The following is a 24,469-nucleotide window of genomic DNA, read 5'->3' as shown; positions in this document are numbered from 1 at the left end:
TGAATGTCTGGCCACGTTCTTACCTCACCCCCCGCCTGTAGTTCTCGTTCTGGGGAGACTGACGAGTGCAGACATTGGAGAGGGCCCTATACACATTACAGATCTGTCAGGTGAATGTCTGGCCACGTTCTTACCTCATCCCCCGCCTGTAGTTCTAGTTCTGGGGAGACTGACGAGTGCAGACATTGGAGAGGGTCCTGTACACATTACAGAACTGTCAGGTGAATGTCTGGCCATGTTCTTACCTCACCCCCCGCCTGTAGTTCTAGTTCTGGGGAGACTGACGAGTGCAGACATTGGAGAGGGTCCTGTACACATTACAGATCTGTCAGGTGAATGTCTGGCCACGTTCTTACCTCACCCCCCGCCTGTAGTTCTAGTTCTGGGGAGACTGACGAGTGCAGACATTGGAGAGGGTCCTGTACACATTACAGATCTGTCAGTTGAATGTCTGGCCACGTTCTTACCTCATTCCCCGCCTGTAGTTCTAGTTCTGGGGAGACTGACGAGTGCAGACATTGGAGAGGGTCCTGTACACATTACAGAACTGTCAGGTGAATGTCTGGCCACGTTCTTACCTCATCCCCCGCCTGCAGTTCTAGTTCTGGGGAGACTGACGAGTGCAGACATTGGAGAGGGTCCTGTACACATTACAGATCTGTCAGGTGAAGGTCTGGCCCCGTTCTTACCTCATCCCCTGCCTGTAGTTCTAGTTCTGGGGTAACTGACGAGTGCAGACATTGGAGAGGGTCCTGTACACATTACAGATCTGTCAGGTGAATGTCTGGCCACGTTCTTACCTCACCCCCCGCCTGTAGTTCTAGTTCTGGGGTGACTGACGAGTGCAGACATTGGAGAGGGTCCTGTACACATTACAGATCTGTCAGGTGAATGTCTGGCCACGTTCTTACCTCATCCCCCGCCTGTAGTTCTAGTTCTGGGGTGACTGACGAGTGCAGACATTGGAGAGGGCCCTGTACACATTACAGATCTGTCAGGTGAAGGTCTGGCCATGTTCTTACCTCACCCCCCGCCTGTAGTTCTAGTTCTGGGGAGACTGACGAGTGCAGACATTGGAAAGGACCCTGTACACATTACAGATCTGTCAGGTGAATGTCTGGCCACGTTCTTACCTCACCCCCCGCCTGTAGTTCTAGTTCTGGGGAGACTGACGAGTGCAAACATTGGAGAGGGTCCTGTACACATTACAGATCTGTCAGGTGAATGTCTGGCCACGTTCTTACCTCACCCCCCGCCTGTAGTTCTAGTTCTGGGGAGACTGACGAGTGCAGACATTGGAGAGGGTCCTGTACACATTACAGATCTGTCAGGTGAATGTCTGGCCACGTTCTTACCTCATTCCCCGCCTGTAGTTCTAGTTCTGGGGAGACTGACGAGTGCAGACATTGGAGAGGGTCCTGTACACATTACAGATCTGTCAGGTGAATGTCTGGCCACGTTTTTACCTCATTCCCCGCCTGTAGTTCTAGTTCTGGGGAGACTGACGAGTGCAGACATTGGAGAGGGTCCTGTACACATTACAGAACTGTCAGGTGAATGTCTGGCCACGTTCTTACCTCATCCCCCGCCTGTAGTTCTAGTTCTGGGGAGACTGACGAGTGCAGACATTGGAGAGGGTCCTGTACACATTACAGATCTGTCAGGTGAATGTCTGACCACGTTCTTACCTCATCCCCCGCCTGTAGTTCTAGTTCTGGGGTGACTGATGAGTGCAGACATTGGAGAGGGCCCTGTACACATTACAGATCTGTCAGGTGAATGTCTGGCCACGTTCTTACCTCACCCCCCGCCTGTAGTTGTAGTTCTGGGGTGACTGACGAGTGCAGACATTGGAGAGGGCCCTGTACACATTACAGATCTGTCAGGTGAATGTCTGGCCCCGTTCTTACCTCATCCCCTGCCTGTAGTTCTAGTTCTGGGGAGACTGACGAGTGCAGACATTGGAGAGGGTCCTGTACACATTACAGATCTGTCAGGTGAATGTCTGGCCACGTTCTTACCTCACCCCCCGCCTGTAGTTCTAGTTCTGGGGAGACTGACGAGTGCAGACATTGGAGAGGGTCCTGTACACATTACAGATCTGTCAGGTGAATGTCTGGCCACGTTCTTACCTCATCCCCCGCCTGTAGTTCTAGTTCTGGGGAGACTGACGAGTGCAGACATTGGAGAGGGTCCTGTACACATTACAGAACTGTCAGGTGAATGTCTGGCCATGTTCTTACCTCACCCCCCGCCTGTAGTTCTAGTTCTGGGGAGACTGACGAGTGCAGACATTGGAGAGGGTCCTGTACACATTACAGATCTGTCAGGTGAATGTCTGGCCACGTTCTTACCTCACCCCCCGCCTGTAGTTCTAGTTCTGGGGAGACTGACGAGTGCAGACATTGGAGAGGGTCCTGTACACATTACAGATCTGTCAGTTGAATGTCTGGCCACGTTCTTACCTCATTCCCCGCCTGTAGTTCTAGTTCTGGGGAGACTGACGAGTGCAGACATTGGAGAGGGTCCTGTACACATTACAGAACTGTCAGGTGAATGTCTGGCCACGTTCTTACCTCATCCCCCGCCTGCAGTTCTAGTTCTGGGGAGACTGACGAGTGCAGACATTGGAGAGGGTCCTGTACACATTACAGATCTGTCAGGTGAAGGTCTGGCCCCGTTCTTACCTCATCCCCTGCCTGTAGTTCTAGTTCTGGGGTAACTGACGAGTGCAGACATTGGAGAGGGTCCTGTACACATTACAGATCTGTCAGGTGAATGTCTGGCCACGTTCTTACCTCATCCCCCGCCTGTAGTTCTAGTTCTGGGGAGACTGACGAGTGCAGACATTGGAGAGGGCCCTGTACACATTACAGATCTGTCAGGTGAAGGTCTGGCCATGTTCTTACCTCACCCCCCGCCTGTAGTTCTAGTTCTGGGGAGACTGACGAGTGCAGACATTGGAAAGGACCCTGTACACATTACAGATCTGTCAGGTGAATGTCTGGCCACGTTCTTACCTCACCCCCCGCCTGTAGTTCTAGTTCTGGGGAGACTGACGAGTGCAGACATTGGAGAGGGTCCTGTACACATTACAGATCTGTCAGGTGAATGTCTGGCCACGTTCTTACCTCATCCCCCGCCTGTAGTTCTAGTTCTGGGGAGACTGACGAGTGCAGACATTGGAGAGGGTCCTGTACACATTACAGAACTGTCAGGTGAATGTCTGGCCACGTTCTTACCTCATCCCCCGCCTGTAGTTCTAGTTCTGGGGAGACTGACGAGTGCAGACATTGGAGAGGGTCCTGTACACATTACAGATCTGTCAGGTGAAGGTCTGGCCCCGTTCTTACCTCATCCCCCGCCTGTAGTTCTAGTTCTGGGGTAACTGACGAGTGCAGACATTGGAGAGGGTCCTGTACACATTACAGATCTGTCAGGTGAATGTCTGGCCACGTTCTTACCTCATTCCCCGCCTGTAGTTCTAGTTCTGGGGAGACTGACGAGTGCAGACATTGGAGAGGGTCCTGTACACATTACAGATCTGTCAGGTGAATGTCTGGCCACGTTCTTACCTCATCCCCCGCCTGTAGTTCTAGTTCTGGGGAGACTGACGAGTGCAGACATTGGAGAGGGTCCTGTACACATTACAGATCTGTCAGGTGAAGGTCTGGCCATGTTCTTACCTCACCCCCCGCCTGTATTTCTAGTTCTGGGGAGACTGACGAGTGCAGACATTGGAGAGGGTCCTGTACACATTACAGATCTGTCAGGTGAATGTCTGGCCACGTTCTTACTTCATCCCCCGCCTGTAGTTCTAGTTCTGGGGAGACTGACGAGTGCAGACATTGGAGAGGGTCCTGTACACATTACAGATCTGTCAGGTGAAGGTATGGCCATGTTCTTACCTCACCCCCCGCCTGTAGTTCTAGTTCTGGGGAGACTGACGAGTGCAGACATTGGAGAGGGCCCTGTACACATTACAGATCTGTCAGGTGAAGGTATGGCCATGTTCTTACCTCACCCCCCGCCTGTAGTTCTAGTTCTGGGGAGACTGACGAGTGCAGACATTGGAGAGGACCCTGTACACATTACAGATCTGTCAGGTGAATGTCTGGCCACGTTCTTACCTCACCCCCCGCCTGTAGTTCTCGTTCTGGGGAGACTGACGAGTGCAGACATTGGAGAGGGTCCTGTACACATTACAGATCTGTCAGGTGAATGTCTGGCCACGTTCTTACCTCACCCCCCGCCTGTAGTTCTAGTTCTGGGGAGACTGACGAGTGCAGACATTGGAGAGGGTCCTGTACACATTACAGAACTGTCAGGTGAATGTCTGGCCACGTTCTTACCTCATCCCCCGCCTGTAGTTCTAGTTCTGGGGAGACTGACGAGTGCAGACATTGGAGAGGGCCCTGTACACATTACAGATCTGTCAGGTGAATGTCTGGCCACGTTCTTACCTCATCCCCCCGCCTGTAGTTCTAGTTCTGGGGAGACTGACGAGTGCAGACATTGGAGAGGGTCCTGTACACATTACAGATCTGTCAGGTGAAGGTCTGGCCATGTTCTTACCTCACCCCCCGCCTGTAGTTCTAGTTCTGGGGTGACTGACGAGTGCAGACATTGGAGAGGGTCCTGTACACATTACAGATCTGTCAGGTGAATGTCTGTCTGGCCACGTTCTTACCTCACCCCCCGCCTGTAGTTCTAGTTCTGGGGAGACTGACGAGTGCAGACATTGGAGAGGGTCCTGTACACATTACAGATCTGTCAGGTGAATGTCTGGCCACGTTCTTACCTCACCCCCCGCCTGTAGTGACGAGTGCAGACATTGGAGAGGGTCCTGTACACATTACAGATCTGTCAGGTGAATGTCTGGCCACGTTCTTACCTCACCCCCCGCCTGTAGTTCTAGTTCTGGGGAGACTGACGAGTGCAGACATTGGAGAGGGCCCTGTACACATTACAGATCTGTCAGGTGAATGTCTGGCCACGTTCTTACCTCATCCCCCCGCCTGTAGTTCTAGTTCTGGGGAGACTGACGAGTGCAGACATTGGAGAGGGTCCTGTACACATTACAGATCTGTCAGGTGAAGGTCTGGCCATGTTCTTACCTCACCCCCCGCCTGTAGTTCTAGTTCTGGGGTGACTGACGAGTGCAGACATTGGAGAGGGTCCTGTACACATTACAGATCTGTCAGGTGAATGTCTGTCTGGCCACGTTCTTACCTCACCCCCCGCCTGTAGTTCTAGTTCTGGGGAGACTGACGAGTGCAGACATTGGAGAGGGTCCTGTACACATTACAGATCTGTCAGGTGAATGTCTGGCCACGTTCTTACCTCATTCCCCGTCTGTAGTTCTAGTTCTGGGGAGACTGACGAGTGCAGACATTGGAGAGGGTCCTGTACACATTACAGATCTGTCAGGTGAATGTCTGGCCACGTTCTTACCTCACCCCCCGCCTGTAGTGACGAGTGCAGACATTGGAGAGGGTCCTGTACACATTACAGATCTGTCAGGTGAATGTCTGGCCACGTTCTTACCTCACCCCCCGCCTGTAGTTCTAGTTCTGGGGAGACTGACGAGTGCAGACATTGGAGAGGGCCCTGTACACATTACAGATCTGTCAGGTGAAGGTCTGGCCACGTTCTTACCTCATCCCCCGCCTGTAGTTCTAGTTCTGGGGAGACTGACGAGTGCAGACATTGGAGAGGGTCCTGTACACATTACAGATCTGTCAGGTGAATGTCTGGCCACGTTCTTACCTCATCCCCCGCCTGTAGTTCTAGTTCTGGGGAGACTGACGAGTGCAGACATTGGAGAGGGTCCTGTACACATTACAGATCTGTCAGGTGAAGGTCTGGCCACGTTCTTACCTCACCCCCCGCCTGTAGTTCTAGTTCTGGGGAGACTGACGAGTGCAGACATTGGAGAGGGCCCTGTACACATTACAGATCTGTCAGGTGAAGGTCTGGCCACGTTCTTACCTCACCCCCCGCCTGTAGTTCTAGTTCTGGGGAGACTGACGAGTGCAGACATTGGAGAGGGTCCTGTACACATTACAGATCTGTCAGTTGAATGTCTGGCCACGTTCTTACCTCATTCCCCGCCTGTAGTTCTAGTTCTGGGGAGACTGACGAGTGCAGACATTGGAGAGGGTCCTGTACACATTACAGAACTGTCAGGTGAATGTCTGGCCACGTTCTTACCTCATCCCCCGCCTGTAGTTCTAGTTCTGGGGAGACTGACGAGTGCAGACATTGGAGAGGGTCCTGTACACATTACAGATCTGTCAGGTGAAGGTCTGGCCCCGTTCTTACCTCATCCCCCGCCTGTAGTTCTAGTTCTGGGGTAACTGACGAGTGCAGACATTGGAGAGGGTCCTGTACACATTACAGATCTGTCAGGTGAATGTCTGGCCACGTTCTTACCTCATTCCCCGCCTGTAGTTCTAGTTCTGGGGAGACTGACGAGTGCAGACATTGGAGAGGGTCCTGTACACATTACAGATCTGTCAGGTGAATGTCTGGCCACGTTCTTACCTCATCCCCCGCCTGTAGTTCTAGTTCTGGGGAGACTGACGAGTGCAGACATTGGAGAGGACCCTGTACACATTACAGATCTGTCAGGTGAATGTCTGGCCACGTTCTTACCTCACCCCCCGCCTGTAGTTCTCGTTCTGGGGAGACTGACGAGTGCAGACATTGGAGAGGGTCCTGTACACATTACAGATCTGTCAGGTGAATGTCTGGCCACGTTCTTACCTCACCCCCCGCCTGTAGTTCTAGTTCTGGGGAGACTGACGAGTGCAGACATTGGAGAGGGTCCTGTACACATTACAGAACTGTCAGGTGAATGTCTGGCCACGTTCTTACCTCATCCCCCGCCTGTAGTTCTAGTTCTGGGGAGACTGACGAGTGCAGACATTGGAGAGGGCCCTGTACACATTACAGATCTGTCAGGTGAATGTCTGGCCACGTTCTTACCTCATCCCCCCGCCTGTAGTTCTAGTTCTGGGGAGACTGACGAGTGCAGACATTGGAGAGGGTCCTGTACACATTATAGATCTGTCAGGTGAAGGTCTGGCCATGTTCTTACCTCACCCCCCGCCTGTAGTTCTAGTTCTGGGGTGACTGACGAGTGCAGACATTGGAGAGGGTCCTGTACACATTACAGATCTGTCAGGTGAATGTCTGTCTGGCCACGTTCTTACCTCACCCCCCGCCTGTAGTTCTAGTTCTGGGGAGACTGACGAGTGCAGACATTGGAGAGGGTCCTGTACACATTACAGATCTGTCAGGTGAATGTCTGGCCACGTTCTTACCTCATTCCCCGCCTGTAGTTCTAGTTCTGGGGAGACTGACGAGTGCAGACATTGGAGAGGGTCCTGTACACATTACAGATCTGTCAGGTGAATGTCTGGCCACGTTCTTACCTCACCCCCCGCCTGTAGTGACGAGTGCAGACATTGGAGAGGGTCCTGTACACATTACAGATCTGTCAGGTGAATGTCTGGCCACGTTCTTACCTCACCCCCCGCCTGTAGTTCTAGTTCTGGGGAGACTGACGAGTGCAGACATTGGAGAGGGTCCTGTACACATTACAGATCTGTCAGGTGAATGTCTGGCCACGTTCTTACCTCATCCCCCGCCTGTAGTTCTAGTTCTGGGGAGACTGACGAGTGCAGACATTGGAGAGGGCCCTGTACACATTACAGATCTGTCAGGTGAATGTCTGACCACGTTCTTACCTCATCCCCCGCCTGTAGTTCTAGTTCTGGGGAGACTGACGAGTGCAGACATTGGAGAGGGTCCTGTACACATTACAGATCTGTCAGGTGAAGGTCTGGCCACGTTCTTACCTCACCCCCTGCCTGTAGTTCTAGTTCTGGGGAGACTGACAAGTGCAGACATTGGAGAGGGTCCTGTACACATTACAGAACTGTCAGGTGAATGTCTGGCCACGTTCTTACCTCATCCCCCGCCTGTAGTTCTAGTTCTGGGGTAACTGACGAGTGCAGACATTGGAGAGGGCCCTGTACACATTACAGATCTGTCAGGTGAATGTCTGACCACGTTCTTACCTCATCCCCCGCCTGTAGTTCTAGTTCTGGGGTGACTGATGAGTGCAGACATTGGAGAGGGCCCTGTACACATTACAGATCTGTCAGGTGAATGTCTGGCCACGTTCTTACCTCATCCCCCGCCTGTAGTTCTAGTTCTGGGGTAACTGACGAGTGCAGACATTGGAGAGGGTCCTGTACACATTACAGATCTGTCAGGTGAATGTCTGGCCACGTTCTTACCTCATCCCCCTCCTGTAGTTCTAGTTCTGGGGAGACTGACGAGTGCAGACATTGGAGAGGGTCCTGTACATATTACAGATCTGTCAGGTGAATGTCTGGCCACGTTCTTACCTCATCCCCCGCCTGTAGTTCTAGTTCTGGGGAGACTGACGAGTGCAGACATTGGAGAGGGCCCTATACACATTACAGATCTGTCAGGTGAAGGTCTGGCCACGTTCTTACCTCATCCCCTGCCTGTAGTTCTAGTTCTGGGGAGACTGACGAGTGCAGACATTGGAGAGGGCCCTGTACACATTACAGATCTGTCAGGTGAAGGTCTGGCCACGTTCTTACCTCATCCCCTGCCTGTAGTTCTAGTTCTGGGGAGACTGACGAGTGCAGACATTGGAGAGGGCCCTGTACACATTACAGATCTGTCAGGTGAATGTCTGGCCACGTTCTTACCTCATCCCCCGCCTGTAGTTCTAGTTCTGGGGTAACTGACGAGTGCAGACATTGGAGAGGGCCCTGTACACATTTCAGATCTGTCAGGTGAATGTCTGGCCACGTTCTTACCTCATGCCCCGCTTGTAGTTCTAGTTCTGGGGTGACTGACGAGTGCAGACATTGGAGAGGGCCCTGTACACATTACAGATCTGTCAGGTGAATGTCTGGCCACGTTCTTACCTCACCCCCCGCCTGTAGTTCTAGTTCTGGGGAGACTGACGAGTGCAGACATTGGTGAGGACCCTGTACACATTACAGATCTGTCAGGTGAATGTCTGGCCATGTTCTTACCTCACCCCCCGCCTGTAGTTCTAGTTCTGGGGTGACTGACGAGTGCAGACATTGGAGAGGGCCCTGTACACATTACAGATCTGTCAGGTGAATGTCTGGCCACGTTCTTACCTCACCCCCCGCCTGTAGTTCTAGTTCTGGGGAGACTGACGAGTGCAGACATTGGAGAGGACCCTGTACACATTACAGATCTGTCAGGTGAATGTCTGGCCACGTTCTTACCTCACCCCCCGCCTGTAGTTCTAGTTCTGGGGTGACTGACGAGTGCAGACATTGGAGAGGGCCCTGTACACATTACAGATCTGTCAGGTGAATGTCTGGCCTCGTTCTTACCTCATCCCCCGCCTGTAGTTCTAGTTCTGGGGAGACTGACGAGTGCAGACATTGGAGAGGACCCTGTACACATTACAGATCTGTCAGGTGAATGTCTGGCCACGTTCTTACCTCACCCCCCGCCTGTAGTTCTAGTTCTGGGGTGACTGACGAGTGCAGACATTGGAGAGGGCCCTGAACACATTACAGATCTGTCAGGTGAATGTCTGGCCACGTTCTTACCTCACCCCCTGCCTGTAGTTCTAGTTCTGGGGAGACTGACGAGTGCAGACATTGGAGAGGGCCCTGTACACATTACAGATCTGTCAGGTGAATGTCTGGCCACGTTCTTACCTCATCCCCCCGCCTGTAGTTCTATTTCTGGGGAGACTGACGAGTGCAGACATTGGAGAGGGCCCTGTACACATTACAGATCTGTCAGGTGAAGGTCTGGCCACGTTCTTCCCTCACCCCCTGCCTGTAGTTCTAGTTCTGGGGAGACTGACGAGTGCTGACATTGGAGAGGACCCTGTACACATTACAGATCTGTCAGGTGAATGACTGACCACGTTCTTACCTCACCCCCCGCCTGTAGTTCTAGTTCTGGGGAGACTGACGAGTGCAGACATTGGAGAGGGTCCTGAACACATTACAGATCTGTCAGTTGAATGTCTGGCCACGTTCTTACCTCACCCCCCGCCTGTAGTTCTCGTTCTGGGGAGACTGACGAGTGCAGACATTGGAGAGGGCCCTATACACATTACAGAACTGTCAGGTGAATGTCTGGCCATGTTCTTACCTCACCCCCCGCCTGTAGTTCTAGTTCTGGGGAGACTGACGAGTGCAGACATTGGAGAGGGCCCTGTACACATTACAGAACTGTCAGGTGAATGTCTGGCCACGTTCTTACCTCATCCCCCGCCTGTAGTTCTAGTTCTGGGGAGACTGACGAGTGCAGACATTGGAGAGGGTCCTGTACACATTACAGAACTGTCAGGTGAATGTCTGGCCATGTTCTTACCTCACCCCCCGCCTGTAGTTCTAGTTCTGGGGAGACTGACGAGTGCAGACATTGGAGAGGGTCCTGTACACATTACAGATCTGTCAGGTGAATGTCTGGCCACGTTCTTACCTCACCCCCCGCCTGTAGTTCTAGTTCTGGGGAGACTGACGAGTGCAGACATTGGAGAGGGTCCTGTACACATTACAGATCTGTCAGTTGAATGTCTGGCCACGTTCTTACCTCATTCCCCGCCTGTAGTTCTAGTTCTGGGGAGACTGACGAGTGCAGACATTGGAGAGGGTCCTGTACACATTACAGATCTGTCAGGTGAATGTCTGGCCACGTTCTTACCTCATCCCCCGCCTGTAGTTCTAGTTCTGGGGTGACTGACGAGTGCAGACATTGGAGAGGGCCCTGTACACATTACAGATCTGTCAGGTGAAGGTCTGGCCATGTTCTTACCTCACCCCCCGCCTGTAGTTCTAGTTCTGGGGAGACTGACGAGTGCAGACATTGGAAAGGACCCTGTACACATTACAGATCTGTCAGGTGAATGTCTGGCCACGTTCTTACCTCACCCCCCGCCTGTAGTTCTAGTTCTGGGGAGACTGACGAGTGCAGACATTGGAGAGGGTCCTGTACACATTACAGATCTGTCAGGTGAATGTCTGGCCACGTTCTTACCTCATCCCCTGCCTGTAGTTCTAGTTCTGGGGAGACTGACGAGTGCAGACATTGGAGAGGGCCCTGTACACATTACAGACCTGTCAGGTGAATGTCTGGCCACGTTCTTACCTCATCCCCCGCCTGTAGTTCTAGTTCTGGGGTAACTGACGAGTGCAGACATTGGAGAGGGCCCTGTACACATTTCAGATCTGTCAGGTGAATGTCTGGCCACGTTCTTACCTCATGCCCCGCTTGTAGTTCTAGTTCTGGGGTGACTGACGAGTGCAGACATTGGAGAGGGCCCTGTACACATTACAGATCTGTCAGGTGAATGTCTGGCCACGTTCTTACCTTACCCCCCGCCTGTAGTTCTAGTTCTGGGGAGACTGACGAGTGCAGACATTGGTGAGGACCCTGTACACATTACAGATCTGTCAGGTGAATGTCTGGCCATGTTCTTACCTCACCCCCCGCCTGTAGTTCTAGTTCTGGGGTGACTGACGAGTGCAGACATTGGAGAGGGCCCTGTACACATTACAGATCTGTCAGGTGAATGTCTGGCCACGTTCTTACCTCACCCCCCGCCTGTAGTTCTAGTTCTGGGGAGACTGACGAGTGCAGACATTGGAGAGGACCCTGTACACATTACAGATCTGTCAGGTGAATGTCTGGCCACGTTCTTACCTCACCCCCCGCCTGTAGTTCTAGTTCTGGGGTGACTGACGAGTGCAGACATTGGAGAGGGCCCTGTACACATTACAGATCTGTCAGGTGAATGTCTGGCCTCGTTCTTACCTCATCCCCCGCCTGTAGTTCTAGTTCTGGGGAGACTGACGAGTGCAGACATTGGAGAGGACCCTGTACACATTACAGATCTGTCAGGTGAATGTCTGGCCACGTTCTTACCTCACCCCCCGCCTGTAGTTCTAGTTCTGGGGTGACTGACGAGTGCAGACATTGGAGAGGGCCCTGAACACATTACAGATCTGTCAGGTGAATGTCTGGCCACGTTCTTACCTCACCCCCTGCCTGTAGTTCTAGTTCTGGGGAGACTGACGAGTGCAGACATTGGAGAGGGCCCTGTACACATTACAGATCTGTCAGGTGAAGGTCTGGCCACGTTCTTCCCTCACCCCCTGCCTGTAGTTCTAGTTCTGGGGAGACTGACGAGTGCTGACATTGGAGAGGACCCTGTACACATTACAGATCTGTCAGGTGAATGACTGACCACGTTCTTACCTCACCCCCCGCCTGTAGTTCTAGTTCTGGGGAGACTGACGAGTGCAGACATTGGAGAGGGTCCTGAACACATTACAGATCTGTCAGTTGAATGTCTGGCCACGTTCTTACCTCACCCCCCGCCTGTAGTTCTCGTTCTGGGGAGACTGACGAGTGCAGACATTGGAGAGGGCCCTATACACATTACAGAACTGTCAGGTGAATGTCTGGCCATGTTCTTACCTCACCCCCCGCCTGTAGTTCTAGTTCTGGGGAGACTGACGAGTGCAGACATTGGAGAGGGCCCTGTACACATTACAGAACTGTCAGGTGAATGTCTGGCCACGTTCTTACCTCATCCCCCGCCTGTAGTTCTAGTTCTGGGGAGACTGACGAGTGCAGACATTGGAGAGGGTCCTGTACACATTACAGAACTGTCAGGTGAATGTCTGGCCATGTTCTTACCTCACCCCCCGCCTGTAGTTCTAGTTCTGGGGAGACTGACGAGTGCAGACATTGGAGAGGGTCCTGTACACATTACAGATCTGTCAGGTGAATGTCTGGCCACGTTCTTACCTCACCCCCCGCCTGTAGTTCTAGTTCTGGGGAGACTGACGAGTGCAGACATTGGAGAGGGTCCTGTACACATTACAGATCTGTCAGTTGAATGTCTGGCCACGTTCTTACCTCATTCCCCGCCTGTAGTTCTAGTTCTGGGGAGACTGACGAGTGCAGACATTGGAGAGGGTCCTGTACACATTACAGATCTGTCAGGTGAATGTCTGGCCACGTTCTTACCTCATCCCCCGCCTGTAGTTCTAGTTCTGGGGTGACTGACGAGTGCAGACATTGGAGAGGGCCCTGTACACATTACAGATCTGTCAGGTGAAGGTCTGGCCATGTTCTTACCTCACCCCCCGCCTGTAGTTCTAGTTCTGGGGAGACTGACGAGTGCAGACATTGGAAAGGACCCTGTACACATTACAGATCTGTCAGGTGAAGGTCTGGCCACGTTCTTACCTCACCCCCCGCCTGTAGTTCTAGTTCTGGGGAGACTGACGAGTGCAGACATTGGAAAGGACCCTGTACACATTACAGATCTGTCAGGTGAATGTCTGGCCACGTTCTTACCTCACCCCCCGCCTGTAGTTCTAGTTCTGGGGAGACTGACGAGTGCAGACATTGGAGAGGGTCCTGTACACATTACAGATCTGTCAGGTGAATGTCTGGCCACGTTCTTACCTCACCCCCCGCCTGTAGTTCTAGTTCTGGGGAGACTGACGAGTGCAGACATTGGAGAGGGTCCTGTACACATTACAGATCTGTCAGGTGAATGTCTGGCCACGTTCTTACCTCATTCCCCGCCTGTAGTTCTAGTTCTGGGGAGACTGACGAGTGCAGACATTGGAGAGGGTCCTGTACACATTACAGAACTGTCAGGTGAATGTCTGGCCACGTTCTTACCTCATCCCCCGCCTGTAGTTCTAGTTCTGGGGAGACTGACGAGTGCAGACATTGGAGAGGGCCCTGTACACATTACAGATCTGTCAGGTGAATGTCTGGCCACGTTCTTACCTCATCCCCCCGCCTGTAGTTCTAGTTCTGGGGAGACTGACGAGTGCAGACATTGGAGAGGGCCCTGTACACATTACAGATCTGTCAGGTGAATGTCTGGCCACGTTCTTACCTCATCCCCCCGCCTGTAGTTCTAGTTCTGGGGAGACTGACGAGTGCAGACATTGGAGAGGGTCCTGTACACATTACAGATCTGTCAGGTGAAGGTCTGGCCATGTTCTTACCTCACCCCCCGCCTGTAGTTCTAGTTCTGGGGAGACTGACGAGTGCAGACATTGGAGAGGGTCCTGTACACATTACAGATCTGTCAGGTGAATGTCTGGCCACGTTCTTACCTCATCCCCCCGCCTGTAGTTCTAGTTCTGGGGAGACTGACGAGTGCAGACATTGGAGAGGGCCCTGTACACATTACAGATCTGTCAGGTGAATGTCTGGCCACGTTCTTACCTCATCCCCCCGCCTGTAGTTCTAGTTCTGGGGAGACTGACGAGTGCAGACATTGGAGAGGGTCCTGTACACATTACAGATCTGTCAGGTGAAGGTCTGGCCATGTTCTTACCTCACCCCCCGCCTGTAGTTCTAGTTCTGGGGAGACTGACGAGTGCAGACATTGGAGAGGGTCCTGTACACATTACAGATCTGTCAGGTGAATGTCTGGCCACGTTCTTACCTCATCCCCCCGCCTGTAGTTCTAGTTCTGGGGAGACTGACGAGTGCAGACATTGGAGAGGGTCCTGTACACATTACAGATCTGTCAGGTGAAGGTCTGGCCATGTTCTTACCTCACCCCCCGCCTGTAGTTCTAGTTCTGGGGAGACTGACGAGTGCAGACATTGGAGAGGGTCCTGTACACATTACAGATCTGTCAGGTGAATGTCTGGCCACGTTCTTACCTCACCCCCCGCCTGTAGTTCTAGTTCTGGGGAGACTGACGAGTGCAGACATTGGAGAGGGTCCTGTACACATTACAGAACTGTCAGGTGAATGTCTGGCCACGTTCTTACCTCATCCCCCGCCTGTAGTTCTAGTTCTGGGGAGACTGACGAGTGCAGACATTGGAGAGGGTCCTGTACACATTACAGATCTGTCAGGTGAATGTCTGACCACATTCTTACCTCATCCCTCGCCTGTAGTTGTAGTTCTGGGGTGACTGACGAGTGCAGACATTGGAGAGGGCCCTGTACACATTACAGATCTGTCATGTGAAGGTCTGGCCCCGTTCTTACCTCATCCCCCGCCTGTAGTTCTAGTTCTGGGGAGACTGACGAGTGCAGACATTGGAGAGGGTCCTGTACACATTACAGATCTGTCAGGTGAATGTCTGGCCACGTTCTTACCTCACCCCCCGCCTGTAGTTCTAGTTCTGGGGTGACTGACGAGTGCAGACATTGGAGAGGGTCCTGTACACATTACAGAACTGTCAGGTGAATGTCTGGCCACGTTTTTACCTCATTCCCCGCCTGTAGTTCTCGTTCTGGGGAGACTGACGAGTGCAGACATTGGAGAGGGCCCTATACACATTACAGAACTGTCAGGTGAATGTCTGGCCACGTTCTTACCTCACCCCCCGCCTGTAGTTCTAGTTCTGGGGAGACTGACGAGTGCAGACATTGGAGAGGGCCCTGTACACATTACAGAACTGTCAGGTGAATGTCTGGCCATGTTCTTACCTCACCCCCCGCCTGTAGTTCTAGTTCTGGGGAGACTGACGAGTGCAGACATTGGAGAGGGCCCTGTACACATTACAGAACTGTCAGGTGAATGTCTGGCCACGTTCTTACCTCATCCCCCGCCTGTAGTTCTAGTTCTGGGGAGACTGACGAGTGCAGACATTGGAGAGGGTCCTGTACACATTACAGAACTGTCAGGTGAATGTCTGGCCATGTTCTTACCTCACCCCCCGCCTGTAGTTCTAGTTCTGGGGAGACTGACGAGTGCAGACATTGGAGAGGGTCCTGTACACATTACAGATCTGTCAGGTGAATGTCTGGCCACGTTCTTACCTCACCCCCCGCCTGTAGTTCTAGTTCTGGGGAGACTGACGAGTGCAGACATTGGAGAGGGTCCTGTACACATTACAGATCTGTCAGTTGAATGTCTGGCCACGTTCTTACCTCATTCCCCGCCTGTAGTTCTAGTTCTGGGGAGACTGACGAGTGCAGACATTGGAGAGGGTCCTGTACACATTACAGATCTGTCAGGTGAATGTCTGGCCACGTTCTTACCTCATCCCCCGCCTGTAGTTCTAGTTCTGGGGTGACTGACGAGTGCAGACATTGGAGAGGGCCCTGTACACATTACAGATCTGTCAGGTGAAGGTCTGGCCATGTTCTTACCTCACCCCCCGCCTGTAGTTCTAGTTCTGGGGAGACTGACGAGTGCAGACATTGGAAAGGACCCTGTACACATTACAGATCTGTCAGGTGAATGTCTGGCCACGTTCTTACCTCACCCCCCGCCTGTAGTTCTAGTTCTGGGGAGACTGACGAGTGCAGACATTGGAGAGGGTCCTGTACACATTACAGATCTGTCAGGTGAATGTCTGGCCACGTTCTTACCTCACCCCCCGCCTGTAGTTCTAGTTCTGGGGAGACTGACGAGTGCAGACATTGGAGAGGGTCCTGTACACATTACAGATCTGTCAGGTGAATGTCTGGCCACGTTCTTACCTCATTCCCCGCCTGTAGTTCTAGTTCTGGGGAGACTGACGAGTGCAGACATTGGAGAGGGTCCTGTACACATTACAGATCTGTCAGGTGAATGTCTGGCCACGTTCTTACCTCATCCCCCGCCTGTAGTTCTAGTTCTGGGGAGACTGACGAGTGCAGACATTGGAGAGGGTCCTGTACACATTACAGAACTGTCAGGTGAATGTCTGGCCACGTTCTTACCTCATCCCCCGCCTGTAGTTCTAGTTCTGGGGAGACTGACGAGTGCAGACATTGGAGAGGGTCCTGTACACATTACAGAACTGTCAGGTGAATGTCTGGCCACGTTCTTACCTCATCCCCCGCCTGTAGTTCTAGTTCTGGGGAGACTGACGAGTGCAGACATTGGAGAGGGTCCTGTACACATTACAGATCTGTCAGGTGAATGTCTGACCACATTCTTACCTCATCCCTCGCCTGTAGTTGTAGTTCTGGGGTGACTGACGAGTGCAGACATTGGAGAGGGCCCTGTACACATTACAGATCTGTCATGTGAAGGTCTGGCCCCGTTCTTACCTCATCCCCCGCCTGTAGTTCTAGTTCTGGGGAGACTGACGAGTGCAGACATTGGAGAGGGTCCTGTACACATTACAGATCTGTCAGGTGAATGTCTGGCCACGTTCTTACCTCACCCCCCGCCTGTAGTTCTAGTTCTGGGGTGACTGACGAGTGCAGACATTGGAGAGGGTCCTGTACACATTACAGAACTGTCAGGTGAATGTCTGGCCACGTTTTTACCTCATTCCCCGCCTGTAGTTCTAGTTCTGGGGAGACTGACGAGTGCAGACATTGGAGAGGGTCCTGTACACATTACAGATCTGTCAGGTGAATGTCTGGCCACGTTTTTACCTCATTCCCCGCCTGTAGTTCTAGTTCTGGGGAGACTGACGAGTGCAGACATTGGAGAGGGTCCTGTACACATTACAGAACTGTCAGGTGAATGTCTGGCCACGTTCTTACCTCATCCCCCGCCTGTAGTTCTAGTTCTGGGGAGACTGACGAGTGCAGACATTGGAGAGGGCCCTGTACACATTACAGATCTGTCAGGTGAAGGTCTGGCCACGTTCTTACCTCACCCCCCGCCTGTAGTTCTAGTTCTGGGGAGACTGACGAGTGCAGACATTGGAGAGGGTCCTGTACACATTACAGATCTGTCAGGTGAAGGTCTGGCCACGTTCTTACCTCACCCCCCGCCTGTAGTTCTAGTTCTGGGGAGACTGACGAGTGCAGACATTGGAGAGGGCCCTGTACACATTACAGATCTGTCAGGTGAAGGTCTGGCCACGTTCTTACCTCATTCCCCGCCTGTAGTTCTAGTTCTGGGGTGACTGACGAGTGCAGACATTGGAGAGGGCCCTGTACACATTACAGATCTGTCAGGTGAATGTCTGACCACGTTCTTACCTCATCCCCCGCCTGTAGTTCTAGTTCTGGGGAGACTGACGAGTGCAGACATTGGAGAGGGTCCTGTACACATTACAGATCTGTCAGGTGAAGGTCTGGCCACGTTCTTACCTCACCCCCTGCCTGTAGTTCTAGTTCTGGGGAGACTGACGAGTGCAGACATTGGAGAGGACCCTGTACACATTACAGATCTGTCAGGTGAATGTCTGGCCACGTTCTTACCTCACCCCCCGCCTGTAGTTCTAGTTCTGGGGAGACTGACGAGTGCAGACATTGGAGAGGGCCCTGTACACATTACAGATCTGTCAGGTGAATGTCTGACCACGTTCTTACCTCATCCCCCGCCTGTAGTTCTAGTTCTGGGGTGACTGATGAGTGCAGACATTGGAGAGGGCCCTGTACACATTACAGATCTGTCAGGTGAATGTCTGGCCACGTTCTTACCTCACCCCCCGCCTGTAGTTCTAGTTCTGGGGAGACTGACGAGTGCAGACATTGGAGAGGGCCCTGTACACATTACAGATCTGTCAGGTGAATGTCTGGCCACGTTCTTACCTCATCCCCCGCCTGTAGTTCTAGTTCTGGGGTAACTGACGAGTGCAGACATTGGAGAGGGCCCTGTACACATTTCAGATCTGTCAGGTGAAGGTCTGGCCACGTTCTTACCTCATGCCCCGCTTGTAGTTCTAGTTCTGGGGTGACTGACGAGTGCAGACATTGGAGAGGGCCCTGTACACATTACAGATCTGTCAGGTGAATGTCTGGCCACGTTCTTACCTCACCCCCCGCCTGTAGTTCTAGTTCTGGGGAGACTGACGAGTGCAGACATTGGAGAGGACCCTGTACACATTACAGATCTGTCAGGTGAATGTCTGGCCACGTTCTTACCTCACCCCCCGCCTGTAGTTCTAGTTCTGGGGTGACTGACGAGTGCAGACATTGGAGAGGGCCCTGTACACATTACAGATCTGTCAGGTGAATGTCTGGCCTCGTTCTTACCTCATCCCCCGCCTGTAGTTCTAGTTCTGGGGAGACTGACGAGTGCAGACATTGGAGAGGACCCTGTACACATTACAGATCTGTCAGGTGAATGTCTGGCCACGTTCTTACCTCACCCCCCGCCTGTAGTTCTAGTTCTGGGGTGACTGACGAGTGCAGACATTGGAGAGGGCCCTGAACACATTACAGATCTGTCAGGTGAATGTCTGGCCACGTTCTTACCTCACCCCCTGCCTGTAGTTCTAGTTCTGGGGAGACTGACGAGTGCAGACATTGGAGAGGGCCCTGTACACATTACAGATCTGTCAGGTGAATGTCTGGCCACGTTCTTACCTCATCCCCCCGCCTGTAGTTCTAGTTCTGGGGAGACTGACGAGTGCAGACATTGGAGAGGGTCCTGTACACATTACAGATCTGTCAGGTGAATGTCTGGCCACGTTCTTACCTCACCCCCCGCCTGTAGTTCTAGTTCTGGGGAGACTGACGAGTGCAGACATTGGAGAGGGTCCTGTACACATTACAGATCTGTCGGGTGAATGTCTGGCCACGTTCTTACCTCACCCCCCGCCTGTAGTTCTAGTTCTGGGGTGACTGACGAGTGCAGACATTGGAGAGGGCCCTGTACACATTACAGATCTGTCATGTGAAGGTCTGGTCCCGTTCTTACCTCATCCCCCGCCTGTAGTTCTAGTTCTGGGGTGACTGACGAGTGCAGACATTGGAGAGGGCCCTGTACACATTACAGATCTGTCATGTGAAGGTCTGGTCCCGTTCTTACCTCATCCCCCGCCTGTAGTTCTAGTTCTGGGGAGACTGACGAGTGCAGACATTGGAGAGGGTCCTGTACACATTACAGATCTGTCAGGTGAATGTCTGGCCACGTTCTTACCTCATCCCCCGCCTGTAGTTCTAGTTCTGGGGAGACTGACGAGTGCAGACATTGGAGAGGGTCCTGTACACATTACAGATCTGTCAGGTGAATGTCTGGCCACGTTCTTACCTCACCCCCTGCCTGTAGTTCTAGTTCTGGGGAGACTGACGAGTGCAGACATTGGAGAGGGCCCTGTACACATTACAGATCTGTCAGGTGAATGTCTGACCACGTTCTTACCTCATCCCCCGCCTGTAGTTCTAGTTCTGGGGTGACTGATGAGTGCAGACATTGGAGAGGGCCCTGTACACATTACAGATCTGTCAGGTGAATGTCTGGCCACGTTCTTACCTCATCCCCCGCCTGTAGTTCTAGTTCTGGGGAGACTGACGAGTGCAGACATTGGAGAGGGCCCTGTACACATTACAGATCTGTCAGGTGAATGTCTGGCCACGTTCTTACCTCATTCCCCGCCTGTAGTTCTAGTTCTGGGGTGACTGATGAGTGCAGACATTGGAGAGGGCCCTATACACATTACAGATCTGTCAGGTGAAGGTCTGGCCACGTTCTTACCTCATCCCCCGCCTGTAGTTCTAGTTCTGGGGTAACTGACGAGTGCAGACATTAGAGAGGGCCCTGTACACATTTCAGATCTGTCAGGTGAATGTCTGGCCACGTTCTTACCTCATGCCCCGCTTGTAGTTCTAGTTCTGGGGTGACTGACGAGTGCAGACATTGGAGAGGGCCCTGTACACATTACAGATCTGTCAGGTGAATGTCTGGCCACGTTCTTACCTCACCCCCCGCCTGTAGTTCTAGTTCTGGGGAGACTGACGAGTGCAGACATTGGAGAGGACCCTGTACACATTACAGATCTGTCAGGTGAATGTCTGGCCACGTTCTTACCTCACCCCCCGCCTGTAGTTCTAGTTCTGGGGTGACTGACGAGTGCAGACATTGGAGAGGGCCCTGTACACATTACAGATCTGTCAGGTGAATGTCTGGCCACGTTCTTACCTCATCCCCCGCCTGTAGTTCTATTTCTGGGGAGACTGACGAGTGCAGACATTGGAGAGGGCCCTGTACACATTACAGATCTGTCAGGTGAAGGTCTGGCCACGTTCTTACCTCATCCCCCGCCTGTAGTTCTATTTCTGGGGAGACTGACGAGTGCAGACATTGGAGAGGGCCCTGTACACATTACAGATCTGTCAGGTGAAGGTCTGGCCACGTTCTTACCTCATCCCCCGCCTGTAGTTCTATTTCTGGGGAGACTGACGAGTGCAGACATTGGAGAGGGCCCTGTACACATTACAGATCTGTCAGGTGAAGGTCTGGCCACGTTCTTCCCTCACCCCCTGCCTGTAGTTCTAGTTCTGGGGAGACTGACGAGTGCTGACATTGGAGAGGACCCTGTACACATTACAGATCTGTCAGGTGAATGTCTGACCACGTTCTTACCTCGCCCCCCGCCTGTAGTTCTAGTTCTGGGGAGACTGACGAGTGCAGACATTGGAGAGGGTCCTGTACACATTACAGATCTGTCAGGTGAATGTCTGGCCACGTTCTTACCTCATCCCCCGCCTGTAGTTCTAGTTCTGGGGAGACTGACGAGTGCAGACATTGGAGAGGGCCCTGTACACATTACAGATCTGTCAGGTGAATGTCTGGCCACGTTCTTACCTCACCCCCCGCCTGTAGTTCTAGTTCTGGGTAGACTGATGAGTGCAGACATTGGAGAGGACCCTGTACACATTACAGAACTGTCAGGTGAATGTCTGGCCACGTTCTTACCTCACCCCCCGCCTGTAGTTCTAGTTCTGGGGAGACTGACGAGTGCAGACATTGGAGAGGACCCTGTACACATTACAGATCTGTCAGGTGAATGTCTGGCCACGTTCTTACCTCACCCCCCGCCTGTAGTTCTAGTTCTGGGGAGACTGACGAGTGCAGACATTGGAGAGGGTCCTGTACACATTACAGATCTGTCAGGTGAATGTCTGGCCACGTTCTTACCTCATGCCCCGCCTGTAGTTCTAGTTCTGAGGAGACTGATGAGTGCAGACATTGGAGAGGACCCTGTACACATTACAGATCTGTCAGGTGAAGGTCTGCCTCTCCCGGATTGTGGTCTTGGTGGTGTGTTGCTCCCCGTGGGACGATGCTTCTTGACTACATTTGTCCGTTGTTCTTCCTTCACAGTTTCTATCCTGCAGTCTGTTTGCGTTGATTCCATATGGAACCGCGTTTCTCGAGCTTTAGGGAACTTGGCTTTGGACCCGCTGAACAGTGTGATTATCCACCAGTCGGGTAAGTGAGGAGACTGCGCCCGTGCTGTGCTCTGCATTATATACTGGTACAATGGGATCTCTGTGGCTAAGGGGAACACCGCTCCATAACTGGTGACGTCAGGGGTCCGGCCGCTCTCCGCGGCTCAATCGTCCTCCGGTCTCCATAAACAGTGATTTCCCTCCAGTGCAGGAATAGATCAGTGATGACCCCTGTCTTTGGATATCAAACTTTAGCCTTCAATGATTTTGGGCAGAATTGTGAGATGGCCATATGTTCATCCTGGTTGACAGCTCTGCCCTAATGCCCAAATACTGACTGCACCAATCACGAGTGCCAAGAGTTCATGGCATATACTGGGAGCATCGGATCCATGGTTGTGCCACATGCTCCACTGCTGATTGACTCTTCAATGGTCATGGTAATGGGCAATGTTAAAGCGCCTCTCCGGCGTGTGTGGTATGGGCTTTTATTTTATACTCCGTTAGGGATCACGTATGTAAGTGTAATGCGTTTAGTTACACTCTCCGGTTGCCGCCATCTTCGCGTGTTTCCAGCCCCGCTCTGGCACCACGTTACTACAGTAGTTACTGTGTGAAGCGGAGGTCACTTTTCAATATCTTCTCAATGCACAGAAGTCCGAACCAGACTCTACAATGACATCCGCATCATGCAATGACCTGGCTTCTTACAAAAGCCCTTAGGTGGTTCCGGAGGGGGGCTGAAAGCTAGTGAAGATGCCGACCGGTGAGTGTAAAACTATATGACTTAACTATGCGATCTCTAACAAGGTGGTCCTTTAACTTTTTATCAGTTTTTATCTAATGTCTCTGGCATAACCCTCATATATGGGCTAACCCCGGAGAAGGGAACCCCATGTTATAAAATGTGTCCTGCATATCTGTCACGCAAGGTGTGGGAAAGACTAAGTGCAACACGAAGGGAAGAGGGGAAGGGGGAGTGGAGACCTAGGCTGAACTGATATCACCCTGTCTCCCCTATTGTCTCTATATTGGTGCCTTAGCAATCGCTGCACAGGAGCCTAAACCCTGTATTTCCCTAGAGCTAGGCCCTGGATAGAGAAGGGGGAGATGACCACTAGTCAGTCCCCACTAACAACTAAAGACAACAAGGGAGACAAACACTGGGAAAAGTAACTTAGATTAAGCCGACTTGAGATATATTACACCACACGTCCTAACACCAGAGAGGATGTAAGCAGACTGCAATAGCGCCAAGACTTCACAAGGAAACATGTGAATATCACCGACACCTCCCTGTAGCAAACAAAGTATTTAAACACTCAGGCCAGGGTATCAATCACAGCAGGAGGGAGGTAGCCGCTGGGTCCTAGAGTGAGACAGAACTAAGAAGGTGTCTGCAATGCCAAACGAAGAGATCTTCTGCAACCAAGTGCAGGGTGACTGTCACACCCGTGTCAATATCCTAATAACCCTCATATATAGGCTAACCCCAGAGGAGCGGACCCCACTGTATATAATATCCTGCATATACCAATGACCCTCATATATGGGTTAACCCCAGAGGAGCGGACCCCACAGTATATAATATCCTATATATCCTAATAACCCTCATATATGGGCTAACCCCAGAGGAGCGGACCCCACGGTATATCCTAATAACCCTCATATATGGGCTAACCCCAGAGGAGCACACCCCACTGTATATAATATCCTGCATATCCCAATGACCCTCATATATGGGCTAACCCCAGAGGAGCGGACCCCACAGTATATAATATCCTGTATATCCTAATAACCCTCATATATGGGCTAACCCCAGAGGAGCGGACCCACAGTATATAATATCCTGTATATCCTAATAACCCTCATATATGGGCTAACCCCAGAGGAGCGGACCCCACTGTATATAATATCCTATATATGCTAATAACCCTCATATATGGGCTAGCCCCAGAGGAGCGGACCCCACTGTATATAATATCCTGTATATCCTAATAACCCTCATATATGGGCTAACCCCAGAGGCGCGGACTCCACAGTATATAATATCCTGTATATCCTAATAACCCTCATATATGGGCTAACCCCAGAGGAGCGGACCCCACAGTATATAATATCCTATTTATCCCAGTAACCCTCATACATGGGCTAACCCCAGAGGAGCGGACCCCACGGTATATAATATCCTATATATCCTAATAACCCTCATATATGGGCTAACCCCAGAGGAGCGGACCTCACGGTATATAATATCTTGTATATCCCAGTAACCCTCATATGGGCTAACCCCAGAGGAGCGAACCCCAGGGTATATAATATCCTGTATATCCGAATAACCCTCATATATGGGCTAA

General features: G+C 52.1%; 1 protein-coding gene across 1 annotated transcript in view; it reads left to right on the top strand.

Annotated features, from left to right (window-relative positions):
* ARMC5 (armadillo repeat containing 5) overlaps positions 1 to 24,469 on the top strand; it is a 42,138-nt gene that overhangs the window by 6,343 nt on the left and 11,326 nt on the right. The window contains exon 3 of the mRNA XM_073649071.1: positions 22,045 to 22,152. Coding sequence (XP_073505172.1) covers positions 22,045 to 22,152 — 108 coding nt within the window. The remainder of the gene's footprint in view (positions 1 to 22,044; positions 22,153 to 24,469) is intronic.

Source organism: Phyllobates terribilis, unplaced genomic scaffold (assembly GCF_046119375.1).
Source record: "Phyllobates terribilis strain yellow unplaced genomic scaffold, ASM4611937v1 Scaffold_9__5_contigs__length_417890890, whole genome shotgun sequence".
Classification (NCBI taxonomy): domain Eukaryota; kingdom Metazoa; phylum Chordata; class Amphibia; order Anura; family Dendrobatidae; genus Phyllobates; species Phyllobates terribilis.
Note: the sequence above shows the minus strand (reverse complement) of the source record. Positions and strands in the feature narration are given on the sequence as shown.